The following is a 19,104-nucleotide window of genomic DNA, read 5'->3' on the forward strand; positions in this document are numbered from 1 at the left end:
AGCAACAATAACAACAGCAGCAGCAACAGTAACAACAGCAGCAACAGTAACAACAGCAGCAACAGTAGCAACAGTAACAACAGCAGCAACAATAACAACAGCAGCAGCAACAGTAACAACAGCAGCAGCAACAGTAATATCGGCAGCAGCAACAGTAACAACAGCAGCAACAGTAACAACAGCAGCAACAATAACAACAGCAGCAACAGTAACAACAGCAGTAGCAACAGTAATAGCAGCAGCAACAGTAACAACAGAGAGAAGGAGCAAGACTCACCCGGTACTCTCGTTGGCGACGCTAAAGGTGGACCAGAGCGCCCAGCGGTGTTCGATGGGCAATGACTTCAGGAAATATACATTCTTATTGGTGGCGGCCAGACGCACTGTCTGAGGCGAGGGCTGCGTAAGCTGGTGCGCCGCCTCCGTCCCTGTCACAGATGGTAATATAGCCCTCCGTCCCTGTCACAGATGGAAATATAATCCTCCGTCCCAGTCACAGATGGTAATGTAGCCCTCCGTCCCTGTCACAGATGGTAATATAGCCCTCCGTCCCTGTCACAGATGGTAATGTAGCCCTCCGTCCCTGTCACAGATGGTAATATAGCCCTCCGTCCCTGTCACAGATGGTAATATAGCCATCCGTCCCTGTCACAGATGATAATGTAGCCCCCGTCCCTGTCACAGATGGTAATATAGCCCTCCGTCCCTGTCACAGAGGGTAATATAGCCCTCCCTCCCCTGTCACAGATGGTAATATAGTCCTCCGTCCCTGTCACAGATGGTAATATAGTCCTCCATCCCTGTCACAGATGGTGATATAGCCCTTCGTCCCTGTCACAGATGGTAATATAGTCCTCCTTCCCCATGACAGATGGTAATATTGCCCTCCGTCCCTATCACAGAGGGTAATATAGCGCTCCATTCCTGTCACAAAGGGTAATATAGTTGACCGTTCCTGTTACAGATGGTAATATAGTTCTCCGTCCCTGCTTGATGGGGTTCTGGGAGTTCTACTCCCCAAGCCCGGCCCGAGGCTAGACTCGACTTCTGAGAGTTTGGTCGACCAGGCTGTTGCTTGGAGCGGCCAGCAGGGCCACATACCCACCACAGCCCGGCTGATCCGGAACTTCTCTTAGAAAACAGTCCAGTTTTCACTTGAAGATGTCCACGGTTGTTCCGGCAATATTTCTTATAGTCGCTGGGAGGACGTTGAACAACCGCGGACCTCTGATGTGTATACAGTGCTCTCTGATTGTGCCTATGGCACCTTTGCTCTTCACTGGTTCAATCTTGCATTTTCTTTCTTATCGTTCACTCCAGTACGTTGTTATTTTACTGTGTAGATTTGGGACCTGGCCCTCCAGTATTTTCCATGTGTATATTATTTGGTATCTCTCTCGTGTCCTTTATAGAGAGTACATTTGGAGAGCTTTGAGACGATCCCAATAATTTAGGTGTTTTATCTCGTCTATGCGTGCCGTATATGTTCTCTGTATTCCCTCTATTTCAGCAATCTCTCCTGCTCTGAAGGGGGAAGTGAGTGCTGAGCAGTACTCGAGACGGGACAACACAAGTGACTTGAAGAGTACAGCCATTGTGATGGGATCCCTGGATTTGAAAGTTCTCGTAATCCATCTGATAATTTTTCTGGCTGACGCGATATTTGCTTGGTTATGCTCCCTAAACGTTAGATCGTCGGACATCATTATTCCCAAATCCTTGACATGCTGTTTTTCTACTATGGGAAGATTCGATTGTGTTTTGTACCCTGTATTATGTTTCAGATCCTCATTTTTGCCGTACCTGAGTACCTGAAATTTATCACTGTTAAACATCATGTTATTTTCTGCTGCCCAATCGAAAACTTTGTTGACATCTGCTTGTAGTTTTTCAATTTCTTCAGCAGAGGTAATTTTCATGCTGATTTTTGTGTCATCTGCAAAGGACGACACGAAGCTGTGACGTGTATTTTTGTCTATATCAAATATGAGAATAAGGAACAGTAGCGGTGCAAGGACTGTACCTTGAGGTACAGAGATTTTAACATCGCTTGGACTCGATTTTATCTGATTGACTGTTACTCTTTCTGTTGTGTTCGATAGGAAATTGAGTATACAGCGTCCTACTTTTCCAGTTATTCCCATTGACCTCATTTTGTGAGCTATCACCCCATGGTAACATTTGTCGAACGCCTTTGCTAAGTCTGTGTATACAACATCTGCATTTTGCTTTTCTTCTACGGCTTCTGTGATTTTGTCATAGTGGTTGAGTAACTGTGATTGACAGGATCTTCCCGCTCTAAATCCATGTTGTCCTGGATTGTGCAATTCATTGTTTTCCATAAAACTAGAAATTTTATTCCTAATCACTCTTTCAAACACTTTTATTATGAGTGTTGTTAGTGCAACTGGTCTATAATTTTTTGCCAAGGCTTTACTCCCCCCCTTGTGCAACGGAGCTATATCTGCAGATTTAAGTGCTGCTGGTATCTCCCCTGTATCCAGGCTCTTTCTCCATATTACGCTGAGTGCTCTCGCTACTGGTACTTTACATTTCTTTATGAATATTGAATTCCATGAGTTAGGCCCAGGAGCTGTGCATAGGCATATTGTCAATTTCTCTTTCAAAGTCTTCCGAGTTTGTGGTAATATCCGTTATATTATCTGCTGCTTGAATGTCATTCATAAAGAAGCTGTCTGGGTCATCAACTTTCATGTTGTTTATTGGTGTGCTAAACATAGCCTCATACTGGCTTCTTAGAATTTCACTAATCTCTTTGTTGTCCTCTGTGTACGTACCTTCATTTGTAATTAACGGTCCAATACTGGTCGAGGTTTTGGATTTGGATTTTGCGTATATGAAAAAATATTTCGAATTTTTCCTTATCTCTAGTATAGTTTTCGGTTCCAATTCCATTTCCTCAGACTCATATGATCGCTTCAACGTTTGTTCTATTTCTTCGATCTCCCTGCTTAGGCTTATTTTCCTTGCTTGTGATAGTTGTGTCTGCCGAAGCATTTCCGTTATTTTTTTCCTTCTCCTGTACAGTCGTCTGCGTTCTCTTTCTAGAGTGGTCCTCTTTCTGCCTCTCCTCATAGGCACGTGCTTCAAGCAGACCTTGTAAGCTTCAGCTGTCAGTTGAGCTATTCCCTGTGTGGGAGTTTTTCGCTTAAGACCGTCTCCCATTGAATGGTTGCAAGGACTAAAATTATTTTTTCCCAGTCAATCCTCTTATTGTTGAAATTGAATTGATTGAATATTCCTTCTCGCTTGTTGGGTCTCTTAGACCTACTACCGTTATTTATGCTAGTTCGGATTTCAATGAGCTTATGGTCTGAGTATGAAGTATCTGAGATTGTTATGTCTCTGATTAGTTCATCATTGTTTGTGAATAACAAGTCTAGTGTGTTTTCGTTCCTAGTTGGTTCTGTAATCTGTTGATTGAGAGAGTTTTATCCTATATTTATCCATGGGCCTCGTAGCCTGGTGGATAGCGCGCAGGACTCGTAATTCTGTGGCGCGGGTTCGATTCCCGCATGAGGCAGAAACAAATGGGCAACGTTTCTTTCACCCTGCATGCCCTTGTTACCTAACAGTAAATAGGTACCTGGGTGTTAGTCAACTGTCACGGGCTGCTTCCTGGGGGTGGAGGCCTGGTCAAGGACCGGGCCGCAGGGACACTAAAGCCCCGAAATCAACTCAAGAAGAACCTCAAGATAACCGAATCTCAAAAGTTCTATGACCTGTGGTTGGTTATTTCCCGGGTCATTCTCTGCTATGATATTTGTGTTTGCCATTCTCCATCTTAGACTCGGTAAATTGAAATCTCCAAGGAAGATAATATCTGGAGCTGGGTTTGCTAGGTTGTCAAGTATGTTCTCTATTTTGTGCATCTGCTCTGTAAATTCCTCAAACGTTGTATCTGGCGGTTTATATATTAGGAAAATAATTAGGTTTAGTTTCTCTACCTTAATTCCTACCACCTCATTACTTAAATTTAGTAGTTCTCTCACAGATGGTAATATAGCCCTCCGTCCCTGTCACAGATGGTAATATAGTCCTCCGTCCCATTCATAGATGGTAATATAGCCCTCCGTCCCTGTCACAGGTGGTAATACAGTCCATCGTCCCTGTCACAGATAGTAATATAGTCCTCTGTCCCTTTAACAGACTGTAATATAGTCCTCCGTCCCTGTCACAGAGGGTAATATAATCCTCCGTTCCTGTCACAGATGGTAATATAGCCCTCCTTTCCTATCACAAATGGTAATATAGCCTCCGTCCTTAGCACAGAGGGTAATATAGCGCTCCATTCCTGTCACAAAGGGTAATATAGCTGACCGTTGCTGTCACAGATGGTAATATAGTCCTCCGTACCTGTCACAGAGAGTAATATAGCCCTCCGTCCCTGTCACAGAGGGAAATATAGCCCTCTGTCCCAGTCGCAGATGGTAATATAGCCATTCGTCCCTGTCACAGATGGTAAAATTGCCCTCCGTGCCTGTCACAAAGGGTAATATATCACTCCGTCCCTGTCACAGACGGTAATATAGTTCTCCGTCCCTGTCACAGAGGTTAATATAGTCCTCGGTTCCTGTCAAAGAGGTAATATAGCCCTCCGTCCGTGTCACAGATGGTAATATAGTCCTCTGTCCCTGTCACAGATGGTAATATAGCCCTCCGCCCCTGTCACAGATGGTAATATAGTCCTCTGTACTTTTCATTGATGGTAATATAGCCCTCCGTCCCTGTCACAGGTGGTAATATAGCCCTCCGCCCCAGTCACAGATGGTAATAAAACCCTCCTACCCTGTCACAGATAGTAATATAGCTCTCCGTCCCGGTCACAGATGGTAATATAGCCCTTCTTCCCCATCACAAATGTTAATATAGCCATCCGTCCCTGTCACAGATGGTAATATCGTCCTCCGTTCCTGTCACATGTGGTAATATAGCCCACCGTCCCTGTCAAAGGTGGTAATATAGTCCACCGTCCTCGTCACAGATGGTAATATAGTCCTCCCTCTCTTTCACAGATGGTAATATGGCTCACTGTCCCTGGAACAGATGGAAATATAGCCATTCGTTCCTGTCACAGATGGTAATATAGTCCACCGACCCCGTCACAGATGGTAATATAGTCCTCCATTCCTGTCACAGATGGTAATATAGCCCTCCGTCTCGGTCACAGAGGGTAATATAGCCCTCCGTTTTGGTCAGATGGTAATATACCCTTCCATCATTGTCAGAGATGGTAATATATCCCTCCGTCCCTGTCACAGATGGTAATATAGTCCTCCGTCCCTGTCACAGAAGGTAATATATCCCTCCGTCCCTGTCATAGATTATATTATAGCCCTCAGTCCCTGTCACAGAGGGTAATATACCCCTCCGTTCCCAGTCACAGACGGTAATATAGCCCTCCGTTCCCTATCACAGACGGTAATATAGCCCTACGTGACTGTCACAGACAGTAATATAGCCCTCCGTCCCTGTCACAGACGGTAATATAGCCCTCCGTTCCAGTGACAGACGGTAATATAGCCGTCAGTGCCTGTCACAAACGGTAATATAGCCCTCCGTCCCTGTCACAGATGTTAATATGGTCATCTGTCCCTGTCACAGGTGTTAATATTGCCCTCCGTCCCTGTCACAGAGGGTAATATATCCCTCCGTCTCCATGTCAGATGGTAATATAGTCCCCCGTCCCTGTCACAAATGGTAATATAGCCCTCCGTCCCTGTCACAGACGTAATATAGTCCTACGTCCCTGTCACAGATGGTTATATAGCCCTCCGTCTCTGTCACAGATGGTAATATATTCCTCCGTCCCCATCACAGATGGTAACATAGTCCTCCTTCCCTATCACAGAAGTTAATATAGCGATCCGTCCCTGTCACAAAGGGTAATATAGCTGATCATTCCTGTCACCGATGGTAATATATCCCTCCGTCCCTGTCATAGTTAATAATATAACCCTCAGTCCCTGTCACAGACGGTAATATAACCCTCCGTCCCTGTCACAGACTTTAATATAGCCCAACGTCACTGTCACAGACAGTAATATAGCCGTCAGTGCTTGTCACAAAGGGTAATATATCCCTCCGTCCCTGTCACAGAGGGTAATATAACCCTCTGTCCCTGTCACAAATGGTTATATATCCCTCCGTCCCTGTCACAGAGGGTAATATAACCCTCCGTCCCTGTCACAGATTGTAATATAGTCCTCCGTCCCTGTCACAGATGGTAATATATCCCTCCGTCCCAGTCATAGTTTATAATATAGCCCTCAGTCCCTGTCACAGAGGGTAATATAGCCCTCCGTTGCCTGTCACAGACGGTAATATAGCCCTCCTTTCCCTGTCACAGACGGTAATATAGCACAACGTCACTGTCACAGACAGTAATATAACCCTACGTCCCTGTCACAGACGGTAAAATAGCCCTCCGTCCCAGTAACAGACGGTAATATAGCCGTCAGAACCTGTCACAAACGGTAATATAGCCCTCCGTCCCTGTCACTGATGATTATATAGTCCTCCGTTCCTGTCACAGAGGTTAATATAACCATCCGTCCCTGTCACAGATGGTAATATAGCCTTCCGTCTCTGTCACAGATGGTAATATAGCCCTCCTTCCATGTCACAGAGGGTAATATAGCTCTCCGTCCCTGTCACTGATAGTAATATAGCCCTTCCTCCCCATAACAAATGTTAATATAACCCTCCGTCTGTGTAACAGATGGTAATATAGTCCACCGTCCCTGTCATGGGTGGTTATATAGTCCACCTTCCGACACAGATGATAATATAGTCCTCCGTCCCTGTCACAGAAGATAATATATCCCTCCGTCCCTGTCATAGATTATAATATAGCCCTCAGTCCCTGTCACAGACGGTAATATAGCCCTCCGTTCCCAATCACAGACGGTAATATAGCCCTACGTCACTGTCACAGAGAGTAATATAGCCCTCCGTCCCTGTCACAGACGGTAATATAGCCCTCCGTTCCAGTAACAGACGGTAATATAGTCATCTGTCCCTGACACAGATGTTAATATAGCCCTCCGTCCCTGTCACAGAGGGTAATATATCCCTCCGTCTCCATGTCAGATGGTAATATAGTCCCCCGTCCCTGTCACAAATGGTAATATAGCCCTCCGTCCCTGTCACAGACGTAATATAGTCCTACGTCCCTGTCACAGATAGTTATATAGCCCTCCGTCTCTGTCACAGATGGTAATATATTCCTCCGTCCCCGTCACAGACGGTAACATAGTCCTCCTTCCCTATCACAGAAGTTAATATAGCGATCCGTCCCTGTCACAAAGGGTAATATAGCTGATCATTCCTGTTACAGATGGTAATATAGTCCTCCGTCCTTGTCACAGAGGGTAATATAACCCTCTGTCCCTGTCACAGATGGTAATATATCCCACCCTTCATGTCACAGATGGTAATATAGCCTTCCTTCCCTATCACAGATGGTAATATATCCCTCCGTCTGTATCACAGAGGAAAATATAGCTCTCCGTCCCAGTCAAATAGGGTAATATAGCCCTCCGTCCCTGTCACAGATGGTAATATAGCCCTCCGTCAATTCATATAAGGTAATATTGCCCTCCGTCCCTGTCACAGATGGTAATATAGCCCTTTGTACCTGTCACAGATGGTAATATAGCTCTACGTCCCTGTTACATAGGGTAATATAGCCCTCCGTCCATCACAGAAGGTAATATAGCTCTCCGTCCTTGTCACAGATGGTATTATAGTTCTCCGTCCCTGTCAAAGATGGTAATATAGCCCTGCGTCCCTGTCACAGATATTAATATAGCCCTCCGTCCGAGTCACAGAAGGAAATATAGCCCTCCGTCGCTGTCACTGATTGTAATATAGCTCTCCGTCCTTGTCACAGACTGGAATATAGCCCTCCGTCCCTGTCACAGATGGTAATATAGCCCTCTGTCCCCATCACAAAAGGTAATATAGCTTTCCGTCAAAGTCACAGACGGTAAAATAGCCCTCCGTCCCTCTCTCAGGCGGTAATATAGCCCTCCATCAAGGTAACAGACGGAAATATAGCCCTCTGTCCCCATCACAGAAGGTAATATTGCCCTCCGTCAAAGTCACAGACGGTAATATAATCCTCCGTCCCTGTCACAGATGGTAATACAGTCCTCCGTCCCGGTCACAGATGGTAATATAACCCTCCGTTCCTCTCACAGACAGTAATATAGCCCTTCGTCTCTGTCACAGACGGTAATATAATCATCCATCCCAGTCACAGAAGGTAATATATCCCTCCGTCCCTGTCACAAAGGGTAATATAGGCCTCCGTCCCCATCACAGATGGAAATATAGCCCTTCGTCCCTGTCACAGATGGTAATATATTGCTCCGTCCCTGTCACAAAGGGTAATATAGCTGACCGTTCCTGTTTCAGATGGTAATATAGACCTCCATCCTTGTCACAGGGGGTAATATAACCTTCCGTCCCTGTCGCAGATGGTAATATACTCCTCCGTCCCAGTCACCGATGGTAATATATCCCTCCGTCCCTGTCATAGTTAATAATATTGCCCTCAGTCCCTGTCACAGAGGGCAATATAGCCCTCCGTTCCCTGTCACAGACGGTAATATAACCCTCCGTCCCTGTCACAGACGGTAATATAGCCAAACGTCACTGTCACAGAGAGTAATATAGCCCTCCGTCCCTGTCACAGACGGTAATATAGCCCTCCGTCCCAGTAACAGACGGTAATATAGCCGTCAGTGCCTGTCACAAACGGTAATATAGCCCTCCGTCCCTGTCACAGAGGGTAATATATCCCTCCGTCCCTGTCACAAATGGTAATATAGCCCTCCGTCCCTGTCACAGATGGTAATATATCTCTCCGTCCCTGTCACAGATGGTAATATAGTCCTCCGTCCCTGTCACAGATGGTAATATATCCCTCCGTCCCAGTCATAGTTTATAATATAGCCCTCAGTTCCTGTCACAGAGGGTAATATAGCCCTCCGTTGCCTGTCACAGACGGTAATATAGCCCTCCGTTCCCTGTCACAGACGGTAATATAGCACAACGTCACTGTCACAGACAGTAATATAGCCCTACGTCCCTGTCACAGACGGTAATATAGCCCTCCGTCCCAGTAACAGACGGTGATATAGCCGTCAGTGCCTGTTACAAACGGTAATATAGCCCTCCGTCCCAGTCACAGATGATAATATAGTCCTCCGTTCCTGTCACAGAGGTTAATATAACCATCCGTCCCTGTCACAGATGGTAATATAGCCCTCCGTCTCTGTCACAGATGGTAATATAGCCCTCCTTCCATGTCACAGAGGGTAATATAGCTCTCCGTCCCTGTAACTGATGGTAATATAGCCTTTCCTCCCCATAACAAATGTTAATATAGCCCTCCGTCTGTGTAACAGATGGTAATATAGTCCTCTGTCCCTGTCACAGATGGAAATATAGTCCACCGTCCCTGTCACGGGTGGTTATATAGTCCACCGTCCGTCACAGATGGTAATATAGCCCTCCGTCCCTGTCACAGATGGTAATATAGCCCTTCGTCCCTGTCACAGATGGTAATATAGCCCTCTGTCCCTGTCACAGATGGTAATAAAGTTCTCCGTCCCTGTCACAGATGTAAGTATATCCCTCCGTCCCTGTAACAGGTGGTAATATAGTCCTCCGTCCCTGTCATAGATGGTAATATAGCTCTCAGTCCCTGTCACATAGGGTAATATAGCCCTCCGTTCTTGTCACAGATGGTAATTTAGCCCTCCTTCCCAGTCACGGATAGTAATATAGCCCTCAGTTCCGATCACAGACGGTAATATAGCACTCCGTTACTGTCACAGAAGGTAATATAGTCCTCCGTCCCTGTCAAAGAGGGTAATATAGTCCTCCGTCCCAGTCACAGATGGTAATATAGCCCCGTGTCCCAGTCACATAGGGTAATATAGCCCTTCATCTCTGTCACTGACGGTAATATAGCCCTCCGTCCCTGTCACAGACGGTAATATAGCCCTCCGTCCCTGTTACAGAAGGTAATATAGCCCTCTGTTACCCTCACAGATAGTAATATAGCCCTCCTTCCCTATCACAAAAGGTAATATAGCGATCCGTCCTTGTCAAAGAGGTTAATATAACCCTCCGTCCCTGTCACAGATGGCAATATATCCCTCCGTTCCTGTCACAGATGGTAATATTGACCTCCTTCCCTGTCACAGATGGTAATATAGCCCTCTGTCCCTGTCACAGAAGGTAGTATAGCCCTCTGTCTCAGTCACAGAGGGTAATATAGCTCTCCGTCCCTATCACATAGGGTAATATAGCCCTCTGTCCCTGTCACAGATGGTAATATAGCCCTTCTTCCCCATCACAAATATTAATATTGCCCTCCGTCCCTTTCGCAGAGAGTAATATAGTCATCCGTCCCTGTCACAGATGATAATATAGCCCTCTGTCCCTGTCACAGAGGGTAATATAGCTCTACGTCCCTGTCACAGATGGTAATATTGCCCTCTGTCCCTGTCGCAGAGAGTAATATAGTCCTCCTGCCCTGTCACAGATATTAATATTGCCCTCCGTCCCAGTCACAGATATTAATATAGCACTCCGTCCCAGTCCCAGAAAGTAATATAGCCCTCCGTCGCTGTCACTGACGGTAATATAGCCCTCCGTCCGTGTCACAGACGATATTATAGCCCTCCGTCCCTGTCACAGACGGTAATATAGCACTTCGTCACTCTCACAGACGATAATATAGCCCTCCGTCCCTGTCACAGACGGTAATATAGCCCTCTGTCGCTATCACAGATGGTAATATAGCGCTCCGTCCCTGTAAAAAAGGGTAATATAGCTGACCGTTCTTGACACAGATGGTAATATAGCCCTCCTTCACTGTCACAGATGGTAATATAGCCCTCCTTCCCTGTCACAGATGGTAATATAGCCCACCGTTCCTGTTACAGACGGTAATATAGCACTTCGTCACTCTCACAGATGGTAATATAACACACCTTCCCCCTCACAGATGGTAATATAACCCTCCGTTCCAGTCACAGACGGAATTATAGCCATCCCTCCCGGTCAGAGATGGTACTATAGCCCTTCTTCCCCATCTCAAATGTTAATATAGCCCTTCGTCTCTTTTATAGAAGGTAATATTGCCCTCTGTCCCTTTCACAGATGGTAATATAACCCTCCGTACCTGTCCCTGAAGTTAATATAGTCCACCGTCCACATCACAGATGGTAATATAGCCCTCCGTCGTTGTCAGAGATGGTAATATAGCCGTCCATCCCTGTCACAGATGGTAATATATTCCTCCGTCCCTATCAAAGATGGTAACATAGCCCTACGTCCCATCACAGATGGTAATATAGCCCTCTGTCAGGGTCACAAAGGGTAATATAGCCCTCCGTCCCTGTTACAGATGGTACTCTTGCCCTCCGTCCCTATCACAGATGTTAATAAAGCCCTCCTTCCCTATCACAGATGGTAATATAGCCCTCCGTTTCAGTCACAGATGGTAATATAGCCCTCCTTGCCTGTCACAGAGGGTAATATAGCCCTCCGTTTCTGTCACAGACGGTATTATAGCAATCCGTCACTTTCACAGATGGTATTATAGCCCTTCTTCCCCATCACAGATGGTAATATAACCCTCAGTCCCTTTCACAGAAGGTAATATAGCGCTCTGTCTATGTCACAAAGGGTAATATAGCTGACCGTTCCTGTCACAGATGGTAATATAGTCCTCCGTCCTTTTCACAGAGGATAATATAACCCTCCGTCCATATCACAGATTCTAATGTAGCCTTACGTCCCTGTCACAGTTCGTAATACATCCCTCCATCCCTGTCACAGATGGTAATATAGCCCTCCGTTCCTGTCACAGACGGTAATATAGCACTCCGGCCCTGTCACAGATGGTAATATAACACTCCTCCCCTGTAACATATGGTAATATAGCCCTCCGTTCCTGTCACACACGGTATTATAGCTATCCGTCCCTGTCACAGATGGTAATATATCCCTCTGTCCCTGAAACAGATGGTAATATAGCCCTTCTTCCCCATCACAAATGTTAATATAGCCCTCCGTCCCTTTCTTAGAAGGTAATATTGCCCTTCGTCCCTGTCACAGATGGTAATATAGCCCTCCGTCCCTGTCACAGAGGGTAATAACGCTCTCTGTCCCTGTCACACAGGATAATATAGCCCTCCGTACCTGTCACTGAGGGTAATATAGCCCTCCGTCCCTGTCACAGAAGGTGATATAGTCTACCTTCCCTGCCCCAGGTAATAATATTATTCTATGTCCCTATCAAAGATGGTAATATAGCCCATCGTCCCTGTCACAGACGGTAATATAGCCCTTCGTCCCCATCACAGATGGTAATATAGTCCTCCGTCCCAATCACAGATGGTAATATAGCCCTCCGTCCCTGTCACAGATGATAATATAGTCCTCCGTCCCAATCACAGATGGTAATATAGCCCTCCGTCCTTGTCACAGATGGTAATATAGCCCTCCGTCCCTGTCACAGATGGTAATATAGTCCTTCGTCCCTGTCATAGAGAGCAATATAGCCCTCCGTCCCTATCACATACGTAATATAATCCCCCGTCCCTGTCACAGATGGTAATATAGCCCTCGGTCTCGGTCACATATGGTAATATAATCCTCCATCCCCCATCACAGAAGGTAATATAGCCTTCCGTCCCTGTCACAAATGGTAATATAGCGCTCGGTCCCTGTCACATAGGGTAATATAGTCCTCCGTCCTTGTCACAGATGGTAATATAGCCCTCTGTCCCTGTCACAGACGGCAATATAATCGTCCGTCCCTGTAACATACGGTAATATAGTCATTCGTCTCATCACAGAGGGTAATATAGCTTTCCTTCCCTTTATCAGATAGTAATATAGCCCTCCATCCCTTTCATAAAATATAATATGGCTCTCCGTCAGTATCACAGACTAAATATAGCCGTCTGTCTCTATCATAGAAGGTAATATACTCCTCTGTCTCTATCACAGATTGTAATATAGCCCTCCGTCCCTGTCACAGAAGGTAATATAGCCCTCTGACTGAGTCACAGAGGGTAATATAGCGTTCCGTCCCTGTCAAATAGGTTAATATAGCTGACCGTTCCTGTCACAGATGGTAATGTAGCCATCCGTTCCTGTCACAGAGGGTAATATAGCCCTCCATCCCCTGTCACAGAGGGTAATATAGCCCTCCGTTTCTGTCACAGAGAGTAATATAGCCCTCCTTCTCTGTCATAGACGGTATTATAGCCCTCCGTCCCTGTCACAGATGGTAATATAGTCCTCCGTCCCTGTCACAGATGGTAATATTGGTCTCCGTCCCTGTCACAATTGGTAATACAGTCCTCAGTCTTTGTCACAGATGGGAATATAGTCCACCGTCCCTTTTACAGAGGGTAATACGGGAGGTCGAGGGAGGGGGTAGACGTACCGTGCGCGCTCCGTTAAAATCGTGACATTAACAGGGATTCGTAGGACTACTGCTGTGGATTACTGATTACAGACATAACAAAGTGCATAGTGACCGCTGGAAAATTGAAAATAGTCATTAACAATAGAACTTTGTGTTAAATAGAGAATAAACGGGAGACCGCGTGTGAGCCAGTGAACGAGGCTTTGTGTACATGCGTGTATTAGGATAAAAAAAACGAAACAAAAAAATAGTAAACGGTGATTCGTGGAACAGTGATGTGGAACGGGTATCACAACAACATATAAGTTGGAAGTGAATATTATAAATATAGAACACTAGATATATAAAATAGTGGCAAGAGGCGGCATCAGTGGTTATAACTGGAAATCGGGTAACTGGAAACTGGTGACATCAACCTGGGCCACAAGAGGTCACCTGTACTGACCGGGGACCAGCCTCGCTACCTACGCTAAGTACCTGCCATAAAGTTTGAACAAAATAACACACATAATATTACAAATATACGATATACATATAATATTATAATATTAAACATATAAATATATATACATATATATTGTTACAAATATACAATATACATATAATATTATAAATATATAGATATATACAACAAAACAAGGCAATATGGGAGTAAATAAACAAATTTGTGGTCACTGTAACAACTTCTTAAAGACGAATGTAACGGGAATTGAATGTTATATCTGTAAGACTAGATTCCATTCGGCTTGTACAGGAGTGAGTAACACTACGGCACTGAGAGATGGCCACTTGCTCTGGGTGTGTAAAAATGACCTGCCAGCTTGGAATATCCTAAAAAACCTTCTAGATAACATGACGCTTGAACGGAAAACATCATTCATTGGAAGCCTACCAGCCATCCAGAAGGAGTGGGAAAGGAACAACAATTCTAATATACAAGGGGCGGAGGCTATAGTCAGGGATGAAACTGAGGCTGAAACTCAGGAAGTTGCAAACTCTGACTCAGTAGGCCAGGATGTAGATGACAGTAAACTAGAAAGTGTACCAGACAGCACTGACAGCTCGATAGGTACAGACACTACGACGGTTCCCGATAGAGCAATTCAGAACAGAAGGGCAGACTTATGCAAATTTTATGCAAAGGGCATATGCAGACATAGATATGCTGGTAATAAGAAAGGATTAGAATGCAGTTACCAACAACCCAAAAATTTTTTAAATATGCTTAGGAAAGGTGAGTGTCGATTTGGATCAATATGTAGGTTTTTCCATCCTGACATGTGCCAAACCTCACTGGAGGACAGAAAATGCTATGACCTTAGCTGCCCACACTTTCACGTGAAAGGCACGGAACGCTACATAAAGAGTGGCAAGCAGGATAATGAATTTGGAGGAAACTCTATAAATTTTTTATACCAGACCGGCAGAGAATTCAAAAGGAGCAGCATGAAGAGTGTATGGAACTGGATGCCAGATCCACTGGCATTCCAGAATTACAGATACAATTACCCACTGAAAGGGAACTACAACTACGACAGAAAACTGCCCTACAACAATCAGTACTGGTCAGACCGAACTCATTATGTCCACGATTAATGGACGTGCCGAAAAAGTCTCCCATTCAAACTATCACTAATAGAGTAACCTCATTCATCTTTGCCAACATACAAGGACTGAAAACAAGAACAAACAACAAAGTACAGTTCATAAATGGCCTCCTCACGGAGTCAAATGCAATATTTGGAGCTTTCACAGAAACCCATGCAGGGGAATTGTTGGACAGTGAGATCTGGATTCCAGGATATAACCTATACAGGTGTGATAATAAAATTAGGTCACATGGAGGAGTGGGTCTGTATATTAGGGAAGACCTTGTATGCTCGGAGCTCCTAAACGTTACAAATGAGGTGGTAGAGGTACTGGGATTAAAAATAGAGAAAATAAATTTAGTGATTATACTAATATACAAACCGCCAGATGCAACGGCTGAGGAATTCACAGAACAGATAAGCAAAATAGAGAATAGCCTTGATAATTTGGAGAACCCGATACCTGATATTATTTTCCTAGGTGACTTCAACTTGCCTAGTCTCAGGTGGAAAATAGCAAACAATAATATTATACCAGGAAATCTATCAGGACCTAACCAACCACAGATTAGAGAACTACTTAGATTCTGTGACAAATTTTCACTCAATCAGCAGATATCGGAGCCAACGAGAAATGAAAATATTCTAGATCTGGTCTTTACGAACAATGAAGACATTATCAGAGACATTACGATATCAGATACCACATACTCAGATCACAAACTCATTGAAGTGCAAACGACCATCAATACTCAGAATAGACCTAAAACGTTGATAAAGCGAGAGGGGCTATTCAGTAAATTCAATTTTAATAATAAAAGGATAGACTGGGAGATAATAAACAGGGAACTTACAAACATTCCATGGGGAACTGTTCTAAATAATACAAGTCCTACAGAAGGAATAGAAAAACTTACTTCAGAAGCGTATCAAGTCTGTCTGAAACATGTTCCTTTGAGGAAAGCCAGAAAGAGATCTAACGTAGAAAGAGAACGCAGACGACACTATAAACGCAGGAAAAAAATAACGGAACTGCTTATGCAGACACGAATTTCCCGTCAAAGAAGGAATAATTTAAATAGGGAGATTGAAGAAATCGAGCGGAAATTGAAACACTCATATGAAACTGAAGAAAGGCAGTTAGAACAGAAAGCAATTCAGGAAATAAAGAAAAATCCAAAATATTTCTTCTCATATGCGAAATCAAAAGCAAAAACCACTGCCAGTATTGGACCTATTCGTACAAGTGAAGGTTCATACACGGAGGATGACAAAGAAATTAGTGAAATCCTAAAAAAGCAGTATGAGGACATGTTTAGCACTCCAATAAACAACATGAAGGTGGAAGATCCAGACAATTTCTTTATGCGGGATATTCAAACCCCGGTAAATATAACTGATATAAACACGAGCGCACTAAATTTTGAAAAAGAAATTGAAAACATGCCCATGCACTCGGCCCCAGGTCCAGACTCATGGAATTCAATATTTATAAAGAAATGCAAAGTGCCGGTAGCACAGGCACTCAGTATAGTGTGGAGGAAGAGCTTGGACACGGGGGAGATACCAGATGCACTTAAAGTAGCAGACATAGCCCCTCTACACAAGGGAGGGAGCAAAGCATTGGCAAAAAATTATAGACCAGTTGCACTAACATCGCACATCATAAAAGTATTTGAGAGAGTGATTAGGAGTCAGGTCACCAATTTCATGGAGACCAATGACCTTCATAACCCAGGCCAACATAGATTTCGAGCGGGAAGATCGTGCCTCTCACAGCTACTTGAGCACTACGACAAAGTCACTGAGGCATTAGAAGAGAAACAGAATGCTGATGTGATATACACGGACTTCGCAAAGGCCTTCGATAAATGTGACCATGGCGTGATAGCACACAAAATGAAGTCAATGGAAATAACCGGTAAAGTAGGACGCTGGATACTCAGTTTTCTGTCAAACAGGACTCAGCGAGTAACTGTCAACCATATAAAATCTAGTCCAAGTGCAGTGAAAAGCTCTGTACCTCAGGGTACAGTCCTTGCACCACTGCTTTTCCTTATTCTCATATCAGATATAGACAAAAATACAAGTCACAGCTTCGTATCATCCTTTGCAGATGACACAAAAATCAGTATGAAAATTACCTCGGCTGAGGACATTGAAAAACTTCAAGCTGATATTAATAAAGTTTTCGACTGGGCATCAGAAAATAACATGATGTTTAACAGTGATAAATTCCAGGTACTCAGGTACGGAAAAAATGAGGACCTTAAACATAATACAGAGTACAAAACACAATCAAATGTACCCATAGTAGGAAAACAGCATGTAAAGGATTTGGGAATAATAATGTCTGACGACCTAACGTTTAAGGAGCATAACCAAGCAAATATTGCGACAGCCAGAAAAATGATAGGATGGATTACGAGAACTTTCAAATCCAGGGATCCCATCACAATGGTTGTACTCTTCAAGGCACTTGTGTTGTCCCGTCTTGAGTACTGCTCAGTACTCACTTCCCCCTTCAAAGCAGGAGAGATTGCTGAAATAGAGGGAATACAGAGAACATATACGGCACGCATAGACGCAATAAAGCACCTAAATTATTGGGATCGTCTCAAAGCCCTCCAAATGTACTCACTAGAAAGAAGACGAGAGAGATATCAAATAATATACACCTGGAAGATACTGGAGGGCCAAGTACCAAATCTACACAGTAAAATAACAACGTACTGGAGTGAACGACATGGAAGAAAATGTAGAATAGAACCAATGAAGAGCAGAGGTGCCATAGGCACAATCAGAGAACACTGTATAAACATCAGAGGTCCGCGGTTGTTCAACGTCCTCCCAGCAAGCATAAGAAATATTGCCGGAACAACCGTGGACATTTTCAAGAGGAAACTAGATTTATTCCTCCAAGGAGTGCCGGACCAACCGGGCTGTGGTGGGTATGTGGGCCTGCGGGCCGCTCCAAGCAACAGCCTGGTGGACCAAACTCTCACAAGTCGAGCCTGGCCTCGGGCCGGGCTTGGGGAGTAGAAGAACTCCCAGAACCCCATCAACCAGGTAATATAGCACTCTGTCCCGGTCAAAGAGGGTAATATAGCCCTCTGTCCCTGGCACAGAGGGTAATATAGCCCTCCGTTTCGGTCACAGAGGGTTATATAACTCTCTGTCCCTGTCACAAACGGTAATATAGCCCTCCGTCCGATCATAAAGGTAATATAGCTCACCTTCTCTGTAACAGATGGTAATATAGTCCTCCGTCCCTGTCACAGAGGGTAATATAACCCTTCGTCCCTTTCATAGAAGGTAATACAGCCCTCCGTTTATGTCACGACATAATATAGCCTGCAGTCTCTGTCACAGAGGGTAGTATAACCCTCCGTCTCTGTCACAGATGGAAATATAGCCGTCCTTCCCCATCTCAAATGGTAATATAGCCCTCCGTCCCTTTCATAGAAGGTAATATAGCCTTCCGTACCTGTCACAGAGGGCAATATAACCCTCCGTCTCTGTCACAGAGGGTAATATAGTCCTCCTTAGTTGTAGGGATGACCCCGTAAACACTATATTTTGTCGCGGGGAAATATCGTGTTTATGGCACAGGGTTTACAGGTAAATTTAGAAATATCGTGTCAGAGCATTTCCAGGGAAACTCTACTGATTATTTTTGTTTGCTTTCAATCGCAGATTTTTCATTGACTATTTTCAAATAAAGCAATCTTAGAAGTTTTTAAGAGTTCTTATGAGTAAAATAATTTCTGAGAGTTTAGAAGTTTGTTAAGAGTTCTTATGAGGAAAATAAGTAGGAAAATCTTATAGGAAAAATTCAGAAAAAAATCGTGTTTGAGTCACACAGTTTCTAGGTAAACTCTACGGATAAATTTTGCCTGTTTTCAAAACCACATATTTTTCAAATACCATTTTCTGAGAATATATTCATAGAAGTTTTGTTAAGAGTTCTTATGAGAAAATAATTTCATTGAAGTTTGTTATAAAAGTCAGAGCAAAGTTAGCTTTCGTATT

The 19,104-nt window shown here is 44.1% G+C and overlaps 1 protein-coding gene across 1 annotated transcript in view; it reads right to left on the reverse strand.

Moving 5' to 3' along the window:
- Positions 1–19,104, reverse strand: part of LOC138351625 (ficolin-1-like) — a 228,286-nt gene that overhangs the window by 87,937 nt on the left and 121,245 nt on the right. The window contains exon 5 of the mRNA XM_069303623.1: positions 278–428. Coding sequence (XP_069159724.1) covers positions 278–428 — 151 coding nt within the window. The remainder of the gene's footprint in view (positions 1–277; positions 429–19,104) is intronic.

Source organism: Procambarus clarkii, chromosome 50, assembly GCF_040958095.1.
Source record: "Procambarus clarkii isolate CNS0578487 chromosome 50, FALCON_Pclarkii_2.0, whole genome shotgun sequence".
NCBI lineage: Eukaryota > Metazoa > Arthropoda > Malacostraca > Decapoda > Cambaridae > Procambarus > Procambarus clarkii.